General features: G+C 39.5%; 1 protein-coding gene across 1 annotated transcript in view; it reads right to left on the reverse strand.

The window, feature by feature from the left end:
* Positions 1-16,239, reverse strand: part of LOC5573625 (serine palmitoyltransferase 1) — a 34,373-nt gene extending 18,134 nt beyond the window's left edge. Inside the window, exons 1-6 of the mRNA XM_001660893.2 lie at positions 15,900-16,239; positions 3,155-3,332; positions 2,593-3,089; positions 1,739-2,066; positions 1,368-1,603; positions 1,180-1,306 (exon numbers count right to left, since the gene is read on the reverse strand). Coding sequence (XP_001660943.1) covers positions 1,180-1,306; positions 1,368-1,603; positions 1,739-2,066; positions 2,593-3,089; positions 3,155-3,205 — 1,239 coding nt within the window. The 5' untranslated portion in view covers positions 3,206-3,332; positions 15,900-16,239. The remainder of the gene's footprint in view (positions 1-1,179; positions 1,307-1,367; positions 1,604-1,738; positions 2,067-2,592; positions 3,090-3,154; positions 3,333-15,899) is intronic.
* Positions 16,240-18,827: the final 2,588 nt, after the last annotated feature.

The following is an 18,827-nucleotide window of genomic DNA, read 5'->3' on the forward strand; positions in this document are numbered from 1 at the left end:
CCAAAATGTATTCCTCAAGAATCTTCTTGAGAACAATACTCGACAGTTTTTATTTACAGTATGACCCTTTATAATACGGTAAAATCAACATATGTACATGGAAATCGCATAATAATGAACGCACTATATACGGTTCGAGTAAACCATAGTTTGAAATCGGTATTTCTCAAAATCCAGATAATATAGAAACTTTTGGTCTTTAGTAAAGTTCTTCTGGAGGTGAAGCGCTATCGGATGGTACCTCATTTAATTCGAAATTTGACCGCTAGGTGTCACTAGTGGGCATGGAAATTTTACTTTTGTTTTGCATATATTTCAGGATCCTGACCATTTAGAAGGATGGCGTCTTCGGCAAAGTTGTTTAGCAAGTCAAGGACTACCATTGCTCGAGCTAGTTGATTCAAAATTTTGCCACTAGGCGCGCTAGTGAGCAAGAAACTTTTGTTTGCAGATATCTCAAGAGCCTGATCACTTAGAAAGTTAGTGTCTTCGGCAAAGTAATTCAGTAGCTCAAGGGCTATCATTGTTTGAGCCAAGAAATAGGATATTTTGCCACCATGCGACGCTAGCGAGCACGAAATTTTTGTTTTGCGGATATTGCAGGATCTTGACTTTCTAGACAGGCACCTTCGGCAAAGTTGTTCAGAAGCTCAGGAACTATCATTATTTTACAAAATCTCGAACTTTAAGGATTACACAAAGAAATAATTTGAGCTACTGAACAACTCTACCGAAGACGCCATCTTTCTTAGTGATCAGGCTCCTGAGATTTTTGCGAAACAAATGTTTTATGCGCACTAGTGCCCCCTGGTGCCATCTTTCAGGATCCTGAGATCAGCGAAACAAAAGTTTCATGCTCACTAGCGCCGACTAGTGGCAAAATTCCGAATTTATTGGCTAAAATAATAACAGCCCTTGAGTTACAGAATTTTTGCTGAAGACGTCATCTTTCTAAGTGGTCAGACTACTGGGATATTCGAACAACCAAGGGTGTTGTACAAAATACAACGCGCGACTACTCGCGTTACAAAAATTCGCGCGACGACCAAAAGGTTAATAATAAGAGATCTTTTCCAAGTTTGAAAACTATCTTTAGATCACTGGTTACGTTTGTAGATCTTAAGGTCAATATTCAATAAAGTTTTTGTGGACCAATATGTATTTATTTCCATCATTTACCTCTTGAGATATCCTATCGAGTATCTGTTTCTCTGTTACCGGATCGAATTCATTTTTCAGGTACAGATGTTTCACTGGTGATAGTGGATCCCCTCGGAAAGTAAAATCTGTGAGGGATGGTAATTTCCTGCAAAAAAAAACACGTTCATTCAATATCCGACTCCCAAACAATTCATTGAAATACATACTGCGACACCTTCTGGCAGCACGCCCTCAGCTCGGCAAATATCTTTGGTTCACTTTCAAATCGATCGAGAGCGCTGATGGCCGCTTGGGCCAACAGGGGCGGAAGCGAAGCGGAGAAGCAATAGCCCAGTCCGGACAGGCGCTGATGCTCGACGATGAACGACGATCCGGCGCAGAAGCCGCCAATGGTGCCGGCAGCCCACTCCATGCCAGCCGATCGAAGATCGACTTCGATTTTCTACGCAAATGAAACACAGATTGATTACTATTTCACAATTTCGGGGCCGACGTCTACGTCAGCTTCTAAATTCATTGAACAGCTCGAAAAGTTCGATAATGTAGAGATTCCAGATATGCGTGGACTAATACTCACATCGACATTGAAGTGCTCGATGGACCCTCGGCCATGCTGTCCAAGCACTCCGAACGATATGCTCTCGTCCAGGAACATGCGCAATTTGTAACGCCTGCGCAGCTCGACCAACTGCGGCAGAGGACACACTTCTCCGGTGTTCATATAGATGGCCTCCGCCACCAGGAATCGTCTCGTTCGGGCCGCCTTCTTGGGATTCCGCTTGTCCTCAACGGCTTGCTCTTTCAACAGCCGTTCCAGATCGTCCATATCGTTGTGTTTGAAGAACACGATTCGACTGCGAGAGGCGTCCAAGCCTTTCTGGATGGCAAAGTTTGCGAACTCGTCCCTGCAAATAGATAATCGGTCAATTTAAATATCTAAAGAAACACTCAAATTAACACAGCATCATCCTGTTTCTCACTGCTACCGAAAACTATTCGGTATACCATTTTGATGCCCACTGTATAATGAACAAACATTAGTTTCGCATATACCGTGCAAGTACCATGTTCTGAACGAATAAGAAAAATATATATGAATTCAAAAATTAAGGATTCTTACTGCTGCGATATTGGTTTGCATGTATCAATTGGTGAAATTCAAGTTATGTCTGAAAAACTGTGAAAATATAATAAAAGTCGGTGAACCCTCTGAAGGTAACCACTTTACACGAATAATCGAAAAATTTGCGAATGTATTGTCCAATACGATACATCCATGTGCGATCATTTTACAATGGACATAATAATGATAAATAGAAAGATGGATCGAATCAAACCTCAAATTGACTTCTACTTATTTAAGATGAAGATAGTAGTAAATCAGTAGATGCTATTTTTTGCTGCGTGTAGCTCGACTGTCTTCAAACTTACACAAAAATGACGTCCCCACGCTTGGCGTACGCAGGAATTGCACTAGCAATCGTCGAAAAAGCATACGAATACACAACCGCTTCCTCAACTTCCATAAACTTGGCCAACCGCTCCTCCAAGTCCAGATGGACATCCAACGTGCCGTAGAACCCACGCGGTCCACACGACCCAACGCCATACTTTCGCAAACTCTTGATCGCAGCCTGTTGGATGTTCTCGTCCTCCAGTAAACCCAGGTAGTTGTGCGACGCCATGTTCAGACATTGCTTCCCGTCGATGTTGATCACCTTTCCCACCTTACCGGTAACCACGTGCGTATGCAGAGCCGGATGATTGTCCGGAACGCTGCCCACCAACGGTTCCGGCGTCCATTCCTCGATCAATCTGCTCTTCTGCTCCGCGGATCGTCTCTCCCGTTTACCGTTGCGTTTGTAAAGCACTATCCATATGACGCCAAGTGCCAACAAGGCCTCCAATGCTAGCTCGAGAGCCGTCGACTGAAAAAAAAACGATTGGAATCAATCAAAGCACAATTCGATACGGTCATTGAAGCTTTTATTACCTTCTGTATGATGTCATAGATTTCATTGATGATGTATGGTGTCGTTACCATCTTTCAGTCCAGGGCGATTAAGGTTCAGTAAAGAGGGAGCAGCCAATTGAGTAGGTATAGGGGTGAAAGGTCACACTCGGTGCACTAATGCATGGACTAGATTTGTTGGAGAAGTTTGGGAAAGATTCTGAAAAATTAAAATAAGAAAAGAACAACTTTAGGTTTACTATTTCTTTTTAAATATTCATGTTTGAGATATGCTCTATTTGCATTTGGAATTGAGATATCAAGAAGAAACTCAAATGTCCTTAAGTAGTCTAATTGCTCCTTACAGCGCTAGTTTTGCTATCGTGGGACATCCCTCAGTACCGAACACCTAAACCTTCACCTTAGTGATTCCCAACCATTCTGAAACTACGTTTTCTGTTGTTAACCGATTTACGTAAAAAATTATATTTTTTTGAGGCAGATTTTCAATTTTTTTAAAAAGAATAAAAAATGCAATCTTGTTTTGTCAAACAATAAATCAAATTTAAATTATGAATTTAAGCATTGTATGTTATTTTATCGTCCAGAAAATCGATGGATAAACTGATTTATAGCTATGAATATTCATTACTATCATTTTAGCAAAAAATCCTGCTAAAAAAACGAGTCAAAGGAAATGAGGCTTTTATTTCACCAAAAGCTGTGCAGCCCTTTTCATTTGTACCCATAGACGCCGGCCGACGCTGATGAGGCCTGTGACTTGACGCCTTTGTTTACTCTAAAATGTGTTGAGGCCTTCTAGTTGTATCAGAGGCGTCGCGTCCACATGTGCAACATGTGCACTGCGTTTGAATATATATATATATATATATATATATATATATATATATATATATATATATATATATATATATATATATATATATATATATATATATATATATATATATATATATATATATATATATATATATATATATATATATATATATATATATATATATATATATATATATATATATATATTATTTAATGAAGATACATTCTAAATATATGTATCTTCATTAAATAATATATATATTCAAACGCGCACGCCAAAACTTGCGTACAAAAAGTTCGTTGAAAATATGCGTATCAATGAAACAGCTAGCAACAATGAATCACCTACTAACAATTCAACGCAAAATGCTGGAAATGATCATGCGATAAGGAATAATGAAGGTATGATGTTCAGAATATTCAATACTTTAATACCCTTTGCTTATATTTTAGCTGATAATTGCTCAGAATATTGTCGCACTATTGATGCTGAGTTTGAAGATAACATACAACGCGACAAAGATTCAATTCACCCTGAAACGTCTCCGACAGATTCTGTAGCAACATCGTAATTACTCGAAGCAGTATTACCCAGTTTTAACAGCAAAGGAACGGCTTGATGAAATGCGGAAGAAAGAAGATGAAAAACGTGTCAATGAAAACCTAAAAGAAAAAGAGCAAAAGATCGTGAAGCAATGAAGAAGAAACGTGAAGAAATTAAAAAGGCTAAGGCTGAGGAACGTGAACGTAAAAAAGTAGAAAAAGAGCAGCAAAAAGAACAAGCAATATCTAAGGCTAAGGCCAAACGTAGCAAACAATCAAAAATTTTGATTGGATGATGTTGTTACCGTGACTGTATGAATCGATTACTTACATTCAAATAAAATATAATATGTACACATTATTAGTTTTGTTTTACTTGAAATTTGAAAAACTCCAACAATCACTGTAAAAGAAACAACTACTAAGTGCATTACCTACAATTTTAAAATTTTAAAGTTCCCTCTTCGTACGTAATCTTTGTATATTTAGTACTACTTGTAAGAAAATCGAGAACCCTCCCTTTTCCTATAGGCGTGACGTACCTAATGGACGATCCCCAACAGGGGATCTTTGGCGACTTTAATATCGGTCTGAACCATCACCAAAGCCATCCAATGACGCATGTATACGATGCAACCATTCTTGGGATAATATTTCATCGTCAATCATAAATTATATCGACACTGAAATGCGCTAAAACGAACATGGATGATTTCCTAATATTTTGTATGAATTTATTTGTCAGGCTATCTAAGATCCATAACTGGTACACATGTATAGCGAATTAAGGAACAATATGGCCATAACTGGTACAAAGAATAGATTATTTAAAATGACGTTAAAACATATATATTAATAGAAATTGTTCAATTAAAGCACTACATCCTTTGAAAAACATAGCATTGTATCTAAAAAATGTATCGTACATGATATCTCTGTTAGATTTCATACTTAAATAGTCATTTATCTGGAATATCACTCTAACTAGTGCGATAACTGGTACACCTACCCTATTTCCAAATACATGGTATTGTTCTCATATGTAGCTGGCTAAAACTTTTGATATAAATCCAAGATTGCATCTTCCAAGTAATCTTCAAAAGATTTGATCAACATATCAATAATCTTGTCAAAAACTAAACAAAAATCATACCAAAAATCAGGGCAGTTAAATGTCACGAATTTCACGTGACTTTGACATTTCAAAATTTCTAATATCATCACTCCTAGTAAAAAAAGTCATCGGAAAATGTTTTTTCCTTTTCCGAATTAGTATCGGTTGCCAATATTTGTTGACGCGATATTTCGCTTGCGTAGGTGCTATAAGCATTTTATTTTTTTTTTTTTAATTTTGGCATTTAACAGCACTTCCAAAATACCTAAAGGACCTCGTTATTTATTTATTCATAAAAGAACTAGCCATGAAATTTGTTTTGGATTGTTGGAAGAAGTCACTGTCAATCTGCAGAAATCTATAAAAAATCTTGTCAGAGGCCTCATAAAAACTTTGTCGTAGATTGAGGACTAGTCAAACTAGTAATCCAGACAAGGCTCCATCAAGAATCAGTATCATTAAAAACCCCAGAAATCCGCCAAACGAAATGAATTAATGAATCTGTTCAGGATTTCAGAATATGAAATGTTTTTTTTTGCTTAGCTTCTTGCCATCCTTTACGAGTCTACTAAGAATTTTAAGCAAAATCAGCCAAGGACCTTTTATAGAATCCACTGGAAATCTTTTTATGAATCTACTAGGGGCTCCCTCCCGGTTCGGATCCTATTCTTGGCACTTTTGATTCACTTCGGCAGTGGGGTTTTTTTGAATACTACAGACCTCATATTTGGCCACAATATGCGTCGTACTAAAACGCTTCTGCAAAGTTCAGACAATTCGGCCGAGAAAAAAAACCCCATGCCAAAGTGAATCATGGAAGTGCCCAAGTAGCTCTGCACCCTAATAACCATCTCTCAGAGAGAATTTTTAAATACTGCTCAATTATCGGTTCGATTTCCGCTAGGATTCCAGCAAAGATCTCATATAAAATTTTCCATGAATTCGAATGGAAATCTAACAAGCATTTCGCCAAGAGCCTTGCCAGAAATCCTTAGCTACCCTTTTAGAAATGTTTAAAAAATCCTAATCATTGCCTATCTCTCTATCACCTCACTAAAAAATAATCATAATGCGAAGTACGAATTACAGACGGTAGATGGACACCCTGCAATGACTACCGCTTCTACTTTATAAGCAAAAGGTCATGGGTTCAATTACAGGCCAGTCACTTTCCTCGTACTTTGTAGTTGTATCTTTCACTTGCTTCTATCTTCCACTCTTAATATATCATAGTGTATCTATCACAGTTCATAGCATTTGCTATAACCCGTGACGAAAAAAAACCGTTTCCATACGCTTCCATTCTTCAATTATTATAGCACGCCTTTCCTTACGCCAGATACATAGGCAGTTGGCTAACCAAACAGCAAACCTCTCTACCATAAAAATAACCACCCCTCCCAGTAAACACAAAATCTTATACGATAGTGCATAAGAATACAAAAGTGGAGGCGATATACGTACATGTGTCATAAGGCTGCATGCAAAATGTACATATATCGCCTCCACTTTTGTACTCCTATACGCTATCATAAACGATCGTGTGTTTACTGGCCTACATTCTTCCCGCATGAACTGGCGTAGACGCAGTGGTATATATGATCTACTGTGGGAGCCAGTTTAATGCATCATAAATTTTTCTCCCCCTTCCCCTCATTGGTCAGCATTCTGACGTGGCAGGCGCTATTGTTGCCTAAAAATAGAAGATCACCAGCACTTATAAAGGCTGTCTGTTAAACCCAAGCAGTCAGAGCGATACTGGGGTTGCTACTCCGGCAGTTAATCAAGCTCAAGCTCGAAAGTTTATGTCGACACTGACAGTGACGAACCATTCATAGTTTTTAAAATAATCATATTTACGTAACATTCTCACCATTGTGATAATTAACGTTTGTAGTCATACATGAATAATATATTTAAAAAAAAAAATACTGCCGAAGTACTGCCCAGTAAATCGCGCGAAACGAACCAAGAAAAAATAAAACTTCTTCATTGGCGCCACGAGAAACAAACAAACCAGCTTGCTTGGGCTTCCCAAAGCACTCTGCTTTCAAAAACCCCTAAAAACATACTTAAGTTTTTTGTCCATACACGTCTTATTGAAACTTTGTATGGCTCATAGAAAAGATAAAGAGTATTGATCACACTTCGTAGATTGTTTTGACAAAAACATTTTTGGAATTTTGTTTACCGTATTTTTAATTGAATTTAAAGTTTTGAAAAAAAATCTCCCGGTAATCATTGTCTAATTTTCTGAGCATTGGATCGACCAAAATTTGAATTCAATGCGACATTAGAACTGTAATCTTATAATCTATTAAGAGTGCATGCAAAAATGTGGCGGAAAAATATCAAATCTATTCAAAATATATGAAATAGTCATTCAAGTCATCGTGCAAAAGTTTGGCGTCACTAACATACTTAAACACAAAAAATCTTCAAAATCCCATGAATTATAAATGCTCCATTATTAGTGTTTAGCTTAGCTTAGCTTAGCTTAGACCGACTATACATATCAATGGTTGCTGTTCCGTGATTGACCGAAGTCAGTGAAAATGCACAAAGAATCAACTAGAAGTTCGGCTGGGATTGGCCATAATCTTCTTCAGTGTGCATAATTCAGTGCCTCAATTTATACAGGGTCAATAACGGCGCCGGCCACGTCCTTGCAGTCAGGTGGGATTGGGGGAAGGAATGTTAGTGTATAACCTTTGCTATTTGGAGACCGTGTTTGTCTCTGCATCTCCACAAAGGTTACTGGGAGGGATGTTTGTTAATGTGGAGGATCCTTGGGTCACAGGATTCACTTTGATATAATCGCTTACCATGATGACCATGATAAATAATTATTTGTGAAATATAAACATGCTTATATGTAAGTATAATATTTTCGTTTGATATGAACAATTTCTATGTAGAGGAAAATTATGCCGACACTTGAGGTGACGATCCATTTAAAGTTTGTTGAACAAATACCTTAATGTAACATTCCTAACACTCTTATTCTTATGCCGACACTTACAGTGGCGAACCATCCAAAGTTTGTTGAATAAAGTGAACCTTTCGCAAGTCTACACTTGTAGTGTCGAACCATTCAAAGTTTTTTTTAATTACAATAATAAAGGTAAAAAGAAAGGGGCGCTTTGAAAAAAAAATGTTAAACATAAATAATTCATGAATCAGAATTTATGTCGACACTCACAGTGACGAACCATTCATAGTTTGTTAAAAAAAATCCAGGGCTGGTAGCGGTCAGATAGCAAAATAATAGTGACTTTAGTGAAAAAAAATCTCAAAAAAGTGACCAAATAGTGACTAGAAGTGACTTCAAATCTAAAAACATTAGTCCAAAAAAGGAGTTAAGAAATGAAAGCATGGTCTTTATAATCAAGAATATTGACAAGCCTACACATCATGTAAAATTAAACATGAAATTACTGAGCTAGGCATATGCAACAACTTGATATCTCGCATTTTAGTCAGTAGAGGAAATCCCCCGTAAATTCAAAATTTATCATCTCTAATGACAGAAATTATGGAAAAATTCTTCAGCATTAATAGCAAACTATATTGTCAAAATTCATTAAAGCTGTTTCATATATCAGAGCTGCGGACCGAATTCCTGGAAATAATGCTTTTTTTTTTTTCCTCATCTGTAGAGCCTTTTAACCACTGCTTCCATTATTTAGGAATATTGTGGTATGACCCATATTTTATTTGGTGCTCATCAAATATCCTTTCACAATTGAGATGTGATAGACATTGGTTGATGTGTCACACTGTCCCAACTGGGCACAACTCGTTTTATAAAGTCTATTACCCTATTAGGACTACCTTGCCAAATTTCCAAGGGCTCTAATAACCCTTTTCCAAATGTTAACGTTCTTTGATTAAGCAATGCTCCGCAGTTGCAGAGTAAATGCTCAGCAGTTTCGTCTTCAGCTTGACAAAAACGACACTCAGAGGATTGTATTTTTCCTATATTTTTAAGATGATATCTACTTGGGCAGTGACCGGTCATCAGGCCAGTTATTACCCTAAGATTTCCTTTATTAAGATTCAGTATAGCCCGGGCTTTAGCTAGACTGGGTTTTATGAATCTTTTTGCTTGCTTGGATGTATCCGTGGCGTTCCAATTGGATTCTACCATGGACATTTCCCAATTTTTCAGTTTCATCCTGAGAGTGCACTCAGGAATACCACAGAACGGTTCAGGGCCGACAAAGCTCGAAGCTGCACCCTGTCTTGCTAGATTGTCGGCGATTTCATTCCCCTCAATTCCACAATGGCCGGGAACCCAGTACAATGTAACTTCGTTCCTACTGGCCAATTGCTTCAAAGAAAGAATGCATTCCCACACTAACTTTGATCTACATGTGAATGCCTTTAGAGCATTCAAAGCTGCTTGACTGTCTGAGAAAATACAGATCTTTGCAAACCTATAGTTTCTTTTGAGACAAACATTTGTACAGTCAATGATGGCTTGTATTTCAGCTTGGAACACAGTGGGACTGCGCCCCATAGCGATTACCTTGCTGATACCAGGGCCGAAAACTCCAGCTCCGGTATTGTCGCCCATCTTTGACCCGTCGGTATAAAACACAATAGAACCTGCACGTAAACTTGGCCCACCAGAATCCCAAGTATAGCGGCTTGGTTTAACCACTTTAAAGGGAACATCATAGTTGGTCTTCGTTGTCATCCAATCTTCTATTGTTTTGTTATCTGAATTCAAATTGAATTCATGTGACCAATCAAATCACCATCTAGTATTTTATTATAACGAATAAACTGCAAGGCATTTTTTGCAGCTTGCAGTTTAATGAATTGATGCAAAGGCAGTATATTAAGAAGGGCATCCAAGGCAACCGATGGTGTACTTTTCATTGCCCCTGTCATTGATATACAAGCAAGTCTCTGCAACTTAGCCAGCTTCTTCTGAGCGGTTACCTCATTTGTCTTGGGCCACCATACCAGTGAAGCATAACTAATTTTTGGTCGGACTATTGCTGAATAAATCCAGTTTACCATATTAGGTCGCAGTCCCCAAGTTTTTCCTAGGGCTTTATTGCAGATCCATAGTGCATTAGTACCCTTACTTATGACCTTGCTCAGATGAGAGTTCCAGTTCAATTTCTTATCCAAAGTAACACCAAGATGTTTAACTTCTTCCGAAAATTGAATTTGAACTCCATTCAAAGAAGGCTGTATAAGCTTTACCTTTTTCCTTCTGGTAAAAGGCACGATAGTAGTTTTTGAAGGGTTTACGTTTAACCCCTCTTTCCTACACCATTTGAGAGTAATGTTTAACGCAGTTTGCAACCGATCGGAAATCGTGTTATTAAACTTTCCACGAACCAAGATGGCCACATCGTCGGCATATCCAATTACCTCAAAACCTTGATCTATTAAATTTCTAAGGAGTTCGTCTACTACAAGAGACCACAGTAAGGGCGATAACACTCCTCCTTGAGGACATCCCTTCGTAGATCTTATAGATATTTGCGCACCTCCTAGATCAGCAGAAATTGTGCGACCCTTGAGCATGGTCATAACCCATTCGATAACACTTTTATCCAAGCCCCTTGCTTCCATGGCTGAACTCATAGAGCTATAGGATGCATTATCGAATGCTCCTTCAATATCGAGAAAAGCAACCACGGCTATTTCTTTGGCTTCAAGAGATTTCTCGATTTTATTTACCAGCGACTGCAGCGCCGTAATGGTAGATTTACCTGATTGATACGCAAATTGGTATTTACAAAGAGGCATTTCTATTAAACTTGTTGACTTGATGAAGTCATCAATTATTTTTTCCATTGTCTTTAAAAGAACAGAGGAAAGGCTTATAGGTCTAAAGGCTTTGGGAGTTGTTTTATCCTTTCTTCCAGCTTTTGGAATGAAGACAACTCGGACCTTTTGCCACGCCTTTGGAATATATGAAAGCGCAACACTTGCTTTGAATATTTCGGTTAAGAGCGTACAAAGCGTCTCTTTTCCTTGTTGCAGTAAGGCTGGGAAAATATCATCTTTCCCGGCAGATTTGAAAGGCTGAAAAGAGCTCAATGCCCATTCGACCCTCGAAGGCGTGAAGATTTCACAAGCTTTCTGATGGGCATTTATCGACCATACATGTCTTGCCTCATCTGAGACCTGTTCTTCATCCGAATATGGGATCGATTCAGGGAAATGAGTTCTCATCATTACTTCCAGTGTTTCAGAAGAGTCAACAGTATAACTGCCGTCTTCTTTTTTAAGGCAACCTAGATCATTTGAATGGTCTTTTGAAAGGACTTTGTGCAGCCTTGCAGCTGCAGGAGCGTTGTTGATGGTTTCACATACCCGTCTCCAGTCCTTACGTTTGGCGTGCCTTAGTTCTCTGTTGTATTCTGTTAGGGCTTTTTTGTATTCAACCCAATCTAAAGTGATCTTTGCTCTATTGAACAACCGCCTGGATTTCTTCCTCAATCCTGCCAGCTTGTCATTCCACCAAGGCACATCCCTGTTAGATGACCTTTGTTGAATAGGACAGCTAGCATGATAAGATGAGACCATTTGGTCAATGATCCCATCAGAGGCATTTTCCAGTTGTGAAACAGTCGTGAACTGTTCACTGTTATACGAATTCTTATTCGTTAAATGAAAACGATAGAGATCCCAATTGGTTTTCTTCGGGTTTCTATAGCTTTCTGTTATTTCTGATCCAGCTTCAAAATCGAACCGGATTTGTTTATGATCTGACAATGATTCTTCATCAGAAACATGCCAGTTCACAATCTTCTCCGATAACAAGTCGCTACAGATCGTGAGATCAAGAACCTCTTGTCGGATAGAGTTTACAAAAGTAGGAGAATCACCTCTATTACATATGTCTATGTTGTTAGACGACATGTAGTTTAAAAGATCTTCTCCTCTTTTATTAATATCGGTGCTGCTCCAAATTGTATGATGGGCATTTGCATCGCACCCTATTATAAATTGGGCATTAATTTTCTTACAGTAGTTGACAAAATGAACGACAGAGCATGGAGGCACATCTTCAACATCTCCAGGAAAGTAAGCAGAAGCAATACATACCTCCGTTTTCCCACGGATAGTTGGCACCTCTACTTTGATCGCAACAATGTGTCTACGGATAAATTCTGTAATTGGGACAAATTTTGTGTCCCTATTTACAAGAATAGCCGTCCGTGGTTTGGACTGAGTTTCGTCGTACAAAACTCTACAACTGCTCGAAGGGCAACCAAGTACCCTTCCATTATTTACCCAGGGCTCTTGAATTAGTCCCACATTGATATTTTCCTTGGTGAACCTTCTGCTGAGCACTGCTGATGCGCCCTTTGCATGATGAAGGTTCACCTGGATAATTTTGATTCGATTCATATTACATTAACATGCTCCCACTCGTATCAAGCCTCTGATTTGAGGCTAAATATGAGTAGCCGATTATTTCGGAGAAGTACAAGGTCAACTGCGCCATTGCTCCGGGTAGCACAGTAAGGGCATAATACTGTGGAGGGTGCCCTGGTACTCCACAGGCACCGTTCACGGTTAGGTTTCTATTGACCCCCCTAACCATTCATTCCTAGACACGGTATGCTTTTAGCCGCATGACACCATGAATTAGGGGCCACCTGTATGACGGACTTATACCACCGGAACAGGCAATCCGTAGTGTTATTTCTAGCCTTGTTGCAATCGGCTACCGACACTACACGGCTATCTAGGCTATTCGAATATAGAAGCTGATATTGAGGATCAACTTCCATTGAGGCCGAATAGCCGGAAATAATGCTTTATGCATTACTTGGAAATTTCAGGAATAAATATGCGATGATAAAAAAATGTTTGGCGTTCCTTACAAAAAAGCTAAATTGTGGAATTCCAGATAGAATCGAGAACTTACAAATAGTAGAGGAAAAAATCTCAGAAAGATTTTATTTAAAAGAAAAACCTCACTCACTCACACGGCAGCTTTGAAGCTTTATCTATTTTTGATAAACTCAAAAAAACTGAATTAGATGATTATTGAGCCATGGTAATTCCTTATTACTTATAACAATAATCTGGATATCACTCAATACTCGAAGTGTCCAAAACAATCGTATCACTAAAAACAACACTTATTTTGAACTGATTTCTAAACAATTATCCCATGTGTGTCTTAGAAACGACTATTTCTATTCCAAAGCGTGTGTTTGGAATAAAAATAGTCGGTCGAAATCGTAGAGATGGAAATGGTATGTTTAATCTGCGAGAAATGGCGGACTTGTTGTAAAATTTTTGAATCTATTTCTTAAAAAAAAATCTGAACTAGTTTCGTGGTAAATTATGATAGGCATAACATTTGATTGATAATTCTTTCTTAAAAGACTTTTGTTGAGTTTCCTTCATAAGGTAGGTCAAAGATCGCGTCAGGCTATTCTCCGTTGATTTATCCAGAAATGCATCTAAATAAGCTCAGCTGGTCTGTCAGGAATTAGGCCGACATTTAAATGCCGAAACTTTATCACAAAATCCAACAATTTCAGGTATCCTGCCAGAAATGTCTGTGAATCATTCATATGAATTCATTCAAAAAGTTAGCAATAAGTCGCAATTCTTTTTTTTTTTTTTTGATATTCTGATCAAAAAAAATATTTGCATTAGAATAATAAAACCCAGTAAAACCTGTCCTGCTATTTAATTTTTATGAAGCTAATCCAGGTTATCGCAGATTTATCATCAGGTCACGAAAAAAGTGACTTTAGTGACCATTTTACTGAAAAAAAGTGACTTTGGTGACTTTTTGTTGCAAATAGTGACTTTTTAGTGACCAGGTCGAAAAAAGTTACCAAGACACTAAAAAGTGACTCGCTACCAGGCCTGAAAATCATATTTACGTCCCACCGTTGTAACGATTAAATGTGCAGTCATACATATTTTATAGATTAGAAATAGTAGCATGAAACGAGCTCACCAATTGATCAGTCATCCTTAACTGAGCAGAAACACTCCACTTTCAGCTTCACTTGTTTGCTCGGCTATATAAAAGCACTCAGAGAAAATGGGCGCGAATTGTCGGGCTTTCTTGACGCACTGCCCAGGAACAAGCGCCAAGGTCGAAGGATCAAAAAGAACTAGTCGAACGCGGCACTTTTTCACTTCTAACTACCGATGCGCGACATGTTTGATCATAATCCTGCCCTCATCACCCGCCCCCGCACGAGCAAACGTCAAGGTCGAAAGATCAAACACTACTCCCGGGTGATAATGTGATCGCTGAACAAAATATACACTTTTTACACCCTATAAATGCCCCATTAGTGTTTGAATAAGTCACACACTTTTAAAAAACGGCAGAGGTGTTAATAAAAATAGTTTGTATGTGTCGAAGGTGACCCCAAACATTTGTACGATTACTTGAATGACAATTTTATAGATAGGTAGATGAAAAATCTGAATTTAGTACTATACCATTTAATTCCACTAGAGTTTGTATCCTTTGACAGATACGCGTATTTCGACCTCAACTGTAAGGCCGTCTTCAGTGTCGTGTACTAGTCTAGAATTAAATGGTATAGTACTAAATTCGTTTTTTTCATCTACTTATAGGTATTCTACTAAACAGCTCGAAGATTTATTATCAATTTTATAGATTTTAAAAAGTTTCAGCTTGTCTCGCCAAATATGACAAGTGCTTTTCAAAGAGTATAAGATTAGTGCGATGTGAGATTACTGATTACCTATGAAAATTTTCGGTTAGAAATGTAATTACAGAGATCACTTTTGTATGTTTTTTTTAAGGGTGAAACCAAACCTTTAAATGGGAGTAGTAAGAGTAGTGCCTATACTACGGCATTATTCCATCAAAATTCTCTATAACGAGAGTATGTTTCAAACAGACAGCACAGCCAGCTTAATCATGGTCACGCGTTTCGATAAATACCAGCTGATAAGCACTTGTTGCAAATTGGTGACGATGACTAACAGTGGAGTTGATAAATAATGACACATTGCGAGTACCTTATTCATATGCTTATTTGTGGCGATAACCTGTCGGTATTACTCAGTACTTGTACTGAAAGTTTTGCTATAAGGAACAATACAAAGTTCTTGAAGTTTGCTTTTAGAGATAAAGATTAATTTGTCGACAACACAGTTCGAGCTTCAAGGAACTCCTTTAAGGGAATTGATCTTTTTTTTTTAATATTACGACAATAAGTTAAGACATCATGTTTGTTCATTCGTACGCAATCCCTATCTAATTAGTATTCACAACCTAATTAGCTTAATAAACATCTTACTTACCCAGGACTGTTGAGATCCGTGTTCGTCAAACGCTACTAAGTAACCCACTTAACCAGCGTTTAGTTGGTGCTGCTAACGAAGACGAATTGCATCCAAATGCAGAAAACTTGTCACTTCAATTCTCCAAAGGAGAAACGCGAATTTCTCCTCTTCGGTAGGAATACGAAATTTACCTTCCTATGCCGAAACAAGCACTGATTAAATATCACCTATCGTCATCGATGCGCACTTTTTTAGCTTCGCACTCTTATAAGCCCCTACAGCCGATAACACCACTCCCTTTCCGGGCTGCGTTGGGATTCACCACCTTAATTTGGGGGGGCTCTTTTGATTTTGGGAACTTTTTTTTTTTTTTTTTCTTTGGGGTGTCTAGTTAGACGGCTAAGACCGATCACGGTCCATCTCGCCACTGGGGTGGTTCTGTTTGTATCTGTCGTGTTCGTCGATGGTGGGTGGTTTCGATTTATATGCGAAGATTCGTTGATTTGAGGAATTGCACTATTTCTTTCAGGTCTTGTTCGTTGTTTTCGGTGAGTATAGTGGTAAGAGGTTTGCAGTATTCTAGCACTGTGAATTCGTTTCTCTGCGCGTTGTACTTAGGGCAGTGGAACAGTAGGTGATTTAGGTTTTCAACTTCTTCGCACCAGTCGCAGGTGTCGGTTGGTTCGAGTCCCCATTTGTATCTTCTTTCCTTGGTGTTGGTGTGTCCACTTCTGATTCTACTGATGGTGATCTTCTCTTCCGTGTTCAGCTCGAGTCCATCGAACCAGATTTTTCTGGCCGGTTCCTTCATTATGTTGAAATGCCATAATCCCTTTTCTTCTGAGGTCTTCATGTAAGCTTCTTTCCAGTCTTCCCAGACCTCTGCCTTGGCCGTGCAGATGGCATCTGATAGGGTTAGGGTGTTGAAGATTGTTTGTCGTCCTTGGGTTGCTCGAACTGCTGCTTCATCAGCTTTTTCGTTGCCAGAGATGCCTTGGTGACTTGGTATCCATTGCAGCACTATGAAGTGCCTTCTGTCTCCTTTGAGTGCATCTCTTATTTCTCCCGCTAAGTAATTGTCATCCGCCTTAGACTTGTTGAGAATGGTTTGGCAGGCTCCTCGGGAGTCGGTGAATATGACTGCCTTCTTGTGGTTCTTGGTTCTGACCATTTCAATTGCCATCCGGATTGCTAGTAGTTCTGCGTTGGTAATTGAAAAGTTGGGGTTGATCTTTTCAGCGGTTATTTGTTGGTCTGTGCTGTCGTAGACTGCTACTGCTGTCCCTGTCGATGTTTTTGAAGCATCTGTGAATAGCTGACTGTAGTCCTGGTATCTGGAGTGCTTGATTTCCAGGAACTTCTGCTTCCAGAACTCCTGGCAGTGTTCTGCCTTCCTGTGCTGTCCTTCGTAGAGGTCTTGGTGGATGTGGGTCGGGATACTGCGCTCGGAGTATTGTCGTCTGCTGGTAAACGCCAATGTGGGATCCTTCGGCTGCATTTGGCACACTATGAAGTTGTATTTTGTTGCGGTGTCCGTGAAGAAAGAGCCGTTCCCCGAATTTGTGTGGATGGCTCTTCGTGTGAACTGGTGGAGTTGGTTGTTGTGGAATGTGCTTTTTAGGACCTCCTTCAATGTGAGCCATTCTCGTCTGATGTCTAGCGGTGTTTGTCCAGTTTCAGCTAGGATGACGTGGATCGGTGTCGACTGTAGGTAACGCATTGCACTTCGCAGAAAGCTGTTCTGGACGGTTTGGAGCTTCTGGAGATTGGTTTTGGCGGCACTTCCATAAATCTGCGCTCCATACTCCAGCCTGCTGCGCACTATTGCGTTCCCAACCTTGATCAAGGTGTGCGGATTTGCACTGCTGTTCCTTTTTCCGAGGAGTTTGATGATTTTAAGTTTTCCAGCAGCTTTGGATCTCATCTCGCCTATGTGTTTTGCATGGTTGAGGGTTTTGTCGACCATGTAGCCCAGGTATCGGTGGGTGTTATTGAGTGCTACTGTTTCAGTCCCTATTCTTATCCTTACTCCTCTCGTGTTCTTCCTTGTGAACGCAACTGCGGCAGATTTGGTCACATTGATTTTCAGGTCCAAGGAATCCAGTCCATCTCGGAGGCGAGCGAGGAAAGCATTGGCTCTTTCGGCAGCTTCTTCTGGGTCCTTTCCCGTGATTACCGCCGCGAAGTCGTCGGCGAACTGCACGAGTTCGCAGCCTTCATGTTGGATTTTGTGGAGATCGCTGGTGTAGAGGTTAAACAAGATGGGGGAGAGCGGGCAGCCTTGAGGGAGTCCTTCGCTGACTTCTCTGTAAACGTCTCCTTCTGCTGTTTTGAGGACCAATCGGCGTCGGCTGAGGTAGGCGAAAAGCCAGGAGAGAAGTTTGTCGGGAATGTTGAGTTTTTGGAGGTTCGTCAGAAGCTTCTGCAGGTTTACGGAGTCGAATGCCTGCGACATGTCTAAGAAGACAACGATGGGGTGTCCGCCGTCTTGTTGTATATCCTTAACTCTGTTTACGACGTAGTTAACGCAGCTTTGAGCGGAGCAGTTTTTCCGAAACCCGAAGGAAAGCGACGGATGAAGGTTCATCATTTCCGCGATCTCAATCAACCTCCCGTTGACAACTGAGTTGATTAGTTTGAGACACACATTCATGAGGGCGATGGGGCGATATGAGCTTGGGTCTAGAGGGTTACCTTTGTTCTTGGGGATTGGTTTTATGAGTGTTGTACGCCATCTCTCAGGGATGTCCTCCGTGACAAATACTTCGTTCAACATCTCTCCTACTTTGACCTGCATGTCCAATCTAAGCTGCTTCAGTATGTCGTACGACATGCCATCTTCTCCAGGTGCGGAGTGCTTTTTCCTTTTGTGCAACGCCCCTAGGATCTCTTCCTCTGACAAAGCCATTTCGTATCCTTTGAGGTCCGGGAGAGTTTCAGAAGTAG

This window comes from Aedes aegypti, chromosome 3 (assembly GCF_002204515.2).
Source record: "Aedes aegypti strain LVP_AGWG chromosome 3, AaegL5.0 Primary Assembly, whole genome shotgun sequence".
In the NCBI taxonomy this organism is placed as follows: domain Eukaryota; kingdom Metazoa; phylum Arthropoda; class Insecta; order Diptera; family Culicidae; genus Aedes; species Aedes aegypti.